This window comes from Gadus macrocephalus, chromosome 1, assembly GCF_031168955.1.
Source record: "Gadus macrocephalus chromosome 1, ASM3116895v1".
NCBI lineage: Eukaryota > Metazoa > Chordata > Actinopteri > Gadiformes > Gadidae > Gadus > Gadus macrocephalus.
Window position 1 is genome coordinate 3,711,263 of NC_082382.1, and position 9,176 is coordinate 3,720,438.

General features: G+C 42.2%; 1 protein-coding gene across 2 annotated transcripts; it reads left to right on the plus strand.

Moving 5' to 3' along the window:
- Positions 1-275: 275 nt before the first annotated feature.
- Positions 276-6,325, plus strand: n6amt1 (N-6 adenine-specific DNA methyltransferase 1). 2 transcript variants are annotated; one of them, XM_060063379.1, is made up of 6 exons: positions 276-592; positions 1,224-1,310; positions 1,567-1,657; positions 2,321-2,404; positions 2,769-2,910; positions 6,061-6,325. In XM_060063379.1, the coding sequence occupies exons 1-6, from the start codon at positions 453-455 to the stop codon at positions 6,189-6,191; spliced, it is 675 nt and encodes a 224-aa protein (XP_059919362.1). In that variant the 5' UTR covers positions 276-452; the 3' UTR covers positions 6,192-6,325. The 2 variants fall into 2 exon arrangements, with proteins under 2 accessions (XP_059919362.1, XP_059919371.1); XM_060063388.1 differs by lacking the exon at positions 2,321-2,404.
- Positions 6,326-9,176: the final 2,851 nt, after the last annotated feature.

The following is a 9,176-nucleotide window of genomic DNA, read 5'->3' on the forward strand; positions in this document are numbered from 1 at the left end:
AAAGAGCATTTATAATTGTACCACAGCGTTGAACTGCTTTTAAAAGGCATTTTATAAACTGTTTATAAAACAATCCTTTTATAAAACAATCCTTGCGCAATTAATTGCGCAAAGGAAAAGCTTAAATGTTTTACAAAAATTATAAAATCAACGTTAACCAGGTTCACATGCTGTAACTGCCAATCATCATTCTTGCGTAGCCGGTCATAGCTCTGGGCGGGCCCAACACACAGAGTTGGAGATGTCGTCACAATCACGTCGCCCTTGTATACGGAAGTGTTTTTCACTCCTGACCAGCATAGGGTCCCCGCGTCAGCATCCACCCGCACTATGAAGCGCAAACCAGACCGTACGCATAACACGAGCCAATCTGGAGAATAGGAAGTTGACTCGCTGAGTCAAAGTAAAAGTAAGAGTATTAAAGTCTATTGTTATAGTATTTGTTCTCACCCATGAGCTCTTTAAGTTACCCCACGCCGCTCTACGCCCACGCGGGGCGCGGGCGGTTCGAGGATGTGTACGAGCCGGCTGAGGACTCCTTCCTCTTCATCGATGCTCTGGAGCGAGATGCTGACGAGCTGCAGGGGTTAAGGTGAGAAGGTCATACTGGTGGGATGGTTTTGTGGTGTTGATCAATTTCCTACTCTGTGCAGTAAACTACATTGTTCTGTGATTCAATGCATTGCAACGGACATGGTAAAACAAATGCCATGGAACCAGTACTAATTAGGATAATTAAGTGATTAAGCTGAACAATTATTATTTTTGGAATATTTGGCCAATTGCAGGCCTGCAGGAGGATTATCCTGGTGAACGCAATTGTGTTCATCTGTAATTGAAAGTGACGCAGAGCAAAGTGACCTAATTTGTTACTAATATTAGTGACGTAATTTGTTACTAATATTAGTGACTAATATCATTTACCAAGCACAAGGCGTATCCAAAGACAGGCCTTGCGCTTGGTCAATACTATTAGTCGTGCATCACACTCATTCGTTCTTTTATTAAAAAGCAATAAAGTAAACGATTGAGGTCCAAAATGTGTGTGCCCAGTAGAGCACTCCTCGCTTCATAAGGGCCCCCTGCTGTGTTCTCCAGGTTTCAAACCCAGCATGTTGAAGCTACTTGGTATCATGGACCAAGTTACTGGGAAAAACTTAAACAATCTGAGGTCAGATGTTATATTTATGAATGTTTGGTCTCTGGACCGCTCCCTCTCCCAGCCCGTCCGTGTGTCTAGAGGTTGGCAGCGGCTCAGGGGTGGTGTCTGCGTTCCTGGCATCGGTTGTTGGCTCATCAGCGTTATACCTGTGGGTGATTATTTTTTAAAGTTGGATGTCACGTTGACATTCATTGAAGAAACTGACTTGACTTACTTCTTTTTAAAGCTCTTCATCCCAATATATCTTTACAAATTGTATGTATATATTTTTTGCAAGTGTGTGTGTCTGTGTTTTATATTGTTGTGTGTATATATCTATATCTCTCTCTCTGTATGTATGTGAATGTTTCCCTGTGTGTGTGTGTGTGTTATGAATGTTTCTGCGTGTGTGTGTATCACTGCAGGTGCACAGACGTGAACTCCCTGGCGGCGAGCTGCACGGCTACGACGGCCACCTGTAACAACGTAGCTCTACAGCCGGTCATCACAGACCTGGTGAGACCAACGCCTCACTGTAACTAGGAAGTAGTCCTATGGCCCCGCCCCGTTTCCTGATCCATAATGGAACATGCTGTTTAATGCTATGCTAACCCTGCCAAAAGTCTATTTTTTTCATTGTCAACAATTAAATGGTATATGGACTGCGTTTATACCGCGCTTTTCTAACCAATGGCCACTCAAAGCGCTTTACAATATTACCTCACATACACCCATTTATACACACATTCATGCACACTTACACCTATTCATACACACATACACCTATTCATAGACCAATTCACTCACACATTTACCCATCTATGCATACATTTTACACACTTCCGCACACCTTCACCCATTCATGTACACGTTCACACATCGGCGGAGTCAACCACGTAAGGCGACAGCCATCGGCATCCATCCCAACCAAGATATGCTCTGATTCAACGGTTGAAGTCCACAAGTCGGTTGGCTTTTGGGTTTTTGATTGTTTTTGAAAGTTTGGGATTCTGCCGTCCCGCGTTCCACCGCCAGGTTACCACATGGGAGAATCGTCTCCTGACTCTGGATCAGTTTGACCCAGCGCCAGACCCCCGTTCTGTAACCAAGGCACAGTTTAGTCCATGTCTGGAATCAGTGATTTTTTTTTTTCTCAATGAGCCATTTCCTGTTTTAAAGGTGCAGTGTTTACTGCCCCGCTTGTGTGGAAAAGTGGACGTCTTGCTCTTTAACCCTCCTTATGTGGTCACCCCGTCGGAAGAGGTCAGAGCCAACACTGAATCATATATTTCTAATGCTTTAGAAGGGGTCCACCTTGTTTTAATTATACCACCATGTGTGAATGTGATTAGCAGTTTAGAAAATCCGCCTTTTCCCTATGTTTTAGTGACATCACAAATGGGCGTGTCCACCTAGATGTATGCTGGATTGATCAGTCTGCCAGCCTACCAAGTAGACTGTTGTGAATGTTGCTCATATATCCATTGTACATCTAGTTGGACACGCACACTTGTGATGTCACTAAAACACAGGAAAAGGCAGATTTTCAAAGGGCTTCTAAAACCTGGTGGTACAATAGGGGCCCTTTTTAATGTAATTTCAGTCTTGTTTTTTCTTGGTCTTTAAGGTGGGCAGAAGTGGCATAGAGGCAGCTTGGGCTGGGGGGAGACGGGGCAGAGAGGTGATTGACAGGTTCCTCCCCATGGTAACCCAGCTGCTGTCCAACCAGGGGCTGTTCTACCTCGTCACCATAGTGGAGAACTGCCCAGGTATGACCCGCAGTAATTATGCATCACATTTGTAATAAACTGGATAGAATACACGTAGAATACATTGCAGGAAAAAAAATAATGCAGACATATCATGGTGTTTTTCCAACAAGTAAACGTAGTATATGAGTTCAGAAAACATGTTTTTGAAGCTGTTTGCTGGAAATAGCTTTTAGGGAGAAATTTTTTTCTCGCCTACCGCTATTCCCCTCTGTTTCAGCCCCTTCAGAATGCGCTGTTTCTGGTGTCTGTAGCTTTAATGCAAATGAGCTGTTACCCATTGACCAATCCGCTATCAGTGAACCACAGCATGGAGGAGAAGTGATTGTTGAATTTGCAGACTCCTGAAGCTCTATATCTGTATTATAATACTAAAAATATTATTATTATATATAGGTATGTATATAATATATCTAATATCACTAAGGCTGGCCCGAATTATTCGAATATTCGAATACTCGTTCGGAAAATTAGTGTTCGAAGTTTAAATCAGTATTCGGAGCTTCGTTGTTTTTTTTTCCACGTACCTGACGTTACCAGAGCAAGGGAGGCAAACTATAAGCGACACCATGCAGAGAAGCGAGAGAGGTGGAGGAAGAATAGATATCTTGTTTCCCTTTACTTTACAACATTAGCAAGATCTCGGGAGGAAAAGTAATGCTTAGCGAAATGCTAACCTTAGCTTAGTTTGTTTACGTTCGCTGTACAGCGCTGCACCAATCAACTGTGACTGGCTTGCTGCAGAGCGTGAGCGTCTTGGGAATACCCGGTCAATATAATGGATATAATATGGACACATAAGACAATCAATATTCAGTATTTGTATGGATTTATTGTACAAATTCCCTGAAAATATGCACGTTCCACGATGAATTGAAAAGCTGCCATATAAGGGCTGAGATGGCAGAGGACAGCTGGTTTGGAACGGAGCAACAGCTGTTCGCTTCCACGGGGAAAAACTAAGGAACTCGAACTTACTCAGGCCTAATAATTAACGTTCAAAAGCTATTAGATCTTCAACAAAATATGCAGATACTGTCTAAATCGGTTCCAGTGAGTATATAGGGATTATTAATGTTGTTTTTGATGGTGTGTTTTTCTGGAACGAGTATTCGAATATTCGCTCGGAAAAACCAACGAGTATTCGCAGCCTGAAAAATGGTATTCGGGCCAGCCCTAAATATCACAGCCAAAAGCTATGTGCGCCTCGGATGATATTATGAATCAAAGAATGCGTCTGACGTCTCTGGTACTTCCACAATAAGTAAAGACTCGTAGTGGGGGATATCTCGGCAATGGTTGAGAAGAATTGGGGGAAAGGAACTTTGGCTTTGACTCTCTGAAGTCCATTTTGAACCGCGATATGGTGGAGAAGGGGATTGTACTCCGGGAGCTGAGCTGCCATACTGACGCCGAGCTCCCCCCGCCGGAAGCTCAGCTCTGGGAGTACAACTGCTTGACTGCCGAAGCTTCGGCGGCAGTCCGGCAGCTCCGGCGGGGGGAGCTCGGCGGCAGTCCGGCAGCTCCAGTGGAGAAGGGGATTGTACTCCCGGAGCTGAGCTGCCGGTTGCAGCCGAAGCTCACCCGCCAGAGCTGCCGGACTGCCGTCAGAGCTTCAGTAGCAGTCCGGCAGCTCCCCCGGACTCCATGCCAGGCAGTCACATGGCAAACTGACAAATTAGACATCTATTTTTGTATCGAACATCCCTGCTTCTGAAATGCGCAAACGTCTCCCCCCAGTGCTCGTCCGCTGGTCCACAAAATTGTAGCTATGCTCTGATTGGGGGGGGAAGTGGGAGGTAATCAAATGTGCCCCCTTCCTACGTAGGAGGGGGTGCCGAAACTGACTCGCTCGTTTGGTAAATGTAGGCGGGGTACTTTCAGAATGCATATCTCACTCAAAAAATCATGTACATACATACTTTTTTTTAAAGTTTGTATGCACGTGGGAGCGCCAGAGATCTGAAACAACACCCCAAATCCCAGGAAAAGTTTTATTTTCATAATATGTCCCCTTTAAATATTTATTTTAAATCATAGCCATAAAGTAGATCGACATATCGTGGACAGTGTGGTAACATTAATCCAATTTGTTAGCATCGTAGGATAATTGATATTGTTAGCCAAATTGTGATGTTGAGCCTTACTCTACTCTAATACTGCTGATTCACAGTGGCTCATTGGCTATATCCGAATATAATAATGACAATCTATTTTTGACGCTCAATACAAGATGAACCTTAAAATATGGCAATTATGCTATGAGGCTAGCGATTCATTCTCCAGATAAATTAAATGGTTAACAATGTGAACCACTAGCAGTCTTTTTAGCATGTAAGCAGTGGAAAATACATCTGAAAATATTGAATATAATTACACAGTCTCTCAAGCACAGCAATATTTCCTATAGTGTGATCATCATGATGAACTCTCTCTGTAGTTGTACTTCGTTTAATTCTTCTTTTCGGTCAGTGTACCACTTGTCGGAGTAGGACTCACACAGCATTCGCAACTCTAGCAACAAGACGAGATAACTTTCTTTTAAATGTTGTGAAAACTTAAAATTATAGAATCATGTGCACGGTCCAAAGACTCAGACCCGAGCTGGCCTGGAGCCCCATGGCAACGACTGGTTATGAATAAAATGCAACGACAAACTGATCGATCGGCGGTGGCGCCCTTAATTAATTCATAAAATTATGAGACAAGCGAAATAAAACATGCTTACCAAACATGTTCCCAAATTGAACGATGACGATGGAGGGGACGGGGGATTAATTGTTAGTGCGTATTGAAACTCTCACTGCAGTACGCAGGACAACTCGAAAACGGATGCATCTCAATAATGTGACTATTCTGGAATAGTTAATTAATTTCAATAATTTAACTTAAAGTGAAACTCGTATATTAATGGGCTGCAAGCCAAAATCTTCCAGATTAAAACACAGGCTTGCAATATAACATTTAGGGTGTAATGAATCTATATTATATAGGAGTTTCACAATTTAATTATTTCTTTTCACAATATTCTTATTTGAGTTGCACCTTTTATAAACGTTGTAAATAAAATAATAATTATTATTGTTTTTAAGCAACTTATCATTATTAATCAATGAGCTTCTCTTCGGCCCCTACCCTCTCCCTCCACAGAGGAGATCATCAGACTGCTGGGTGAAGGGGGCCTGACCGCGGTGCCCTGTCTGTCCAGGAGGGCCCACAACGAGAGGCTGTCTGTGCTGCGCTTCCACAGGACTCCTCCGTCCAGAGCTCTAGCCAGCTAAAAATAATTTATAGATAATAAAATTGAGATATTTTTTAGCATACTTTTTTATATATTTACAAATTGGCAATATAAAACATTACGCGCATGGAACACACACACAAAATTCGAAAAAATAAAAGTTTTTGCCAACAAGTTTTTGCCAACAATTTAATTTTAGATGATGAGTTTCTGTGTATAGCTTGGCCTGTGTAATTTTGATATTCATTTTGCTAGTCCATATCTACAATAAATAAGCTCTATTAAAAGAAAAAAATCTGGACCTCACTATTGGTTAAACCCCGGCTACGGCCCTGCCTCAGACCGGTCTGGCCACACCGGACCGGGGACCACCAGAGATCCTAGTGGGTCCTGGTAAGTCGGCGTGTGTTTCAGTCTCACTCTCTCTCTCTATCTAGGTCTCTCTCTCTCTCTCTCTAGGTGTTTTTTCTTCTCTGCAAGAGGAGAAGGAATTCTTCATGAATGAGACCTGATCACAGATCTATGGGACCTTATTTTGTGTTCTGAGAACTGCACTCCATACTAGATGTTATTCTGATTAAAAGTTCAGACTTGCTCTTCAAAGTTGTGGCCAGGGTCGGCTAAAGGCAAACCAAAGTTATGAAATTAAGAAAGAAATACGCGTGAGTCTACCATATCCTAATGCACTACTCGGCCTTACAGCGCAGCAATTACGATATTCAATTTTAAACCAACTTTGCATGCAGTCTTGTCCCTCACCACTGGATGTCGCCGTTGCTTCAAAAGCGACGAGCCCTTCGCGCTGGTTTTACTGATAGTGGCTGCTGCTTAGCAACAACCATAAGAGCAGGAGGTTCCACCGATGCACACATGAAAACAGGTCCCAGATCTGTGGCCGAAGATGGAGAAATACATGCCAAACCGGTGGAAGGCTGCTCAGTGATTTGCATATTAATAAACACTGTACTTTACTAGCCCTGTCGTGTTTTTTCGCAACTTAATGCTATAAAACAGGATGATTGTGGAAAAATGCTTTGTATAATTTTTGTGGATTCATACATATATTTAATATTTGAATAATGATTTATAGGCCTAATTTTAAATATGAATCGATACACCCATGTTAATAATGCTAATAACGCTGTGATTCTCTAGGACGCCATCGAAGGCCTTGTCGTTGTTAAAGTAACAGCGATATCTAGTATTGTGGGGCTGGAATGCACGCAACGTAGGTTTAAAACAAACAAGTTATTTTTGTATAAAAAAATACATTAGCAGGCTGTATTTATCGTTTGGATAAACAGAAGACAGGTTGATTTAAAGCCCGTGTTGTAGGTTAACCACGATTGTTGATTAATGGGTACATAAAGCACTCAAGATATGTATATAGTTTAAAAAATGTCTGGACTTTGTTTTGTTCTTCATTTCAATAAAGAATCTTTGTTTAGCACTTGTCATTTATTATAAAGACGGAGCATCTTACATGCGACTTCACTGTATGAACTCAGTACTAAATCTGATCTGTATTAACCGTTATCACTCAGTAGAACCGGTACCGACACCTTGTGGTAACATGTGGAACTACAGATATCACCACATCCCCCTTTCTCTGAAGCATGAAAAACTAAACGCATCACAAGTGTCAGTAATTACCTTACAACTTTTCCATTAAACTGCATGGACTTCTTTTCTCATTATAGGTAGTCAACAAACATAACTCATTCTTGGTATTTAGTTATGTAAGAAAAACACAATGGCTAATTAATTACTGTAACTAAACTCAAACATTAATGCCATAACACATAACACATTAACTAATTTCCTTTTTTTTTTTTTACAGGTCAAGTCTCTCAGGTTTCTTGATATGTCTTGCGGATCTTCTTATCAGCATTTCACCTGGAAGAGAAATATTGGTTAGATTATCAGTGTCTGTGTCTGTGTTGCAGTGTGCATTATGTGTGGAGATTGACTCGGACTCAGCTTGGGTTTGACTGAGCTCTTGGTCTGGAACAGTCTCTGGTGTTGCTGGTGTTTTCAGGAGACTGCGCCGGTTTCGCCTGATGATCTGTCCTTCTGGTGTTTTCACAGTGTAGGACTGTGGAGCGACCTCTTGAAGAACAGTAGCTTTCGTCGTCCATCCTTCAGGATTTTCAATCCTGACTGCGTCGTCCCTGGACAGTGGTGGAAGCGGCTTTGCTGTTCTGTCATAGAAATTCTTTTGTTTCATTTTCTGATGTTTCAGCTTTTGTTCCAGCTTTGGGCGTTTCTTTTGCTTTGCAGAGGTTGGAAGTGTTGTTCGAAGCTTTCTATTCATCAGCAGCTCAGCAGGTGACAGTCCGCATTCCAGAGGTGATGCTCTGTAGCTCAGTAGAGCTAGGTAAGGATCGGAAGCACTGTCTGCAGCCTTTTTCAACAGCTGCTTCAGGATGTGAACGCCTTTCTCTGCTTTGCCATTAGACTGTGCATACAGTGGGCTAGATGTGACATGCTTGAAATCATAGACTTTTGCGAAGTCTTGCCACTCTTTGCTACTGAAGCATGGTCCATTGTCACTCATTACTGTATGCGGAATGCCATGTCTGGCGAAGATGGACTTGGCATGTGTAATGACACAGTTGGATGATGTGCTTGAGAGTAATGCCATCTCAGGGTAATTTGAGAAATAGTCAATTACTACCAAGTAATCCTTTCCTTTCAGGTGGAACAAGTCCATTCCTACTTTGTGCCAAGGTGTTGTTGTCACATCAGTTACCGTCATTGGCTCTTTTGTTTGTTTGTTTCTGTATTTCAGGCATGTCTCGCATTTGCCTGTCATGTTGTTAATGTCTTTGTTAAGTCCTGGCCAGTATACTGTGTCTCTTGCCCTTCTTTTACATTTTTCGACACCTAAGTGTCCTTCATGAATTCTCTGCAGTAGCTCTTTTCTAAGTGTGCGTGGAATGACTATTCTGTTTTGTTTTAACAACAGTCCATTGACTACACTCAGCTGACCTCTGACGTGGAAGAACTGTGGACAGGATCCTGC

Bases quoted from the DNA above. Each gene is read 5' to 3' on its own strand.
- n6amt1 (XM_060063379.1), top strand. From the start codon at position 453: ATGAGCTCTTTAAGTTACCCCACGCCGCTCTACGCCCACGCGGGGCGC. The intron at 1,311-1,566 runs GTGGGTGATTAT...GTATCACTGCAG, and splicing joins GGCTCATCAGCGTTATACCT to GTGCACAGACGTGAACTCCC. The intron at 1,658-2,320 runs GTGAGACCAACG...CCTGTTTTAAAG, and splicing joins AGCCGGTCATCACAGACCTG to GTGCAGTGTTTACTGCCCCG.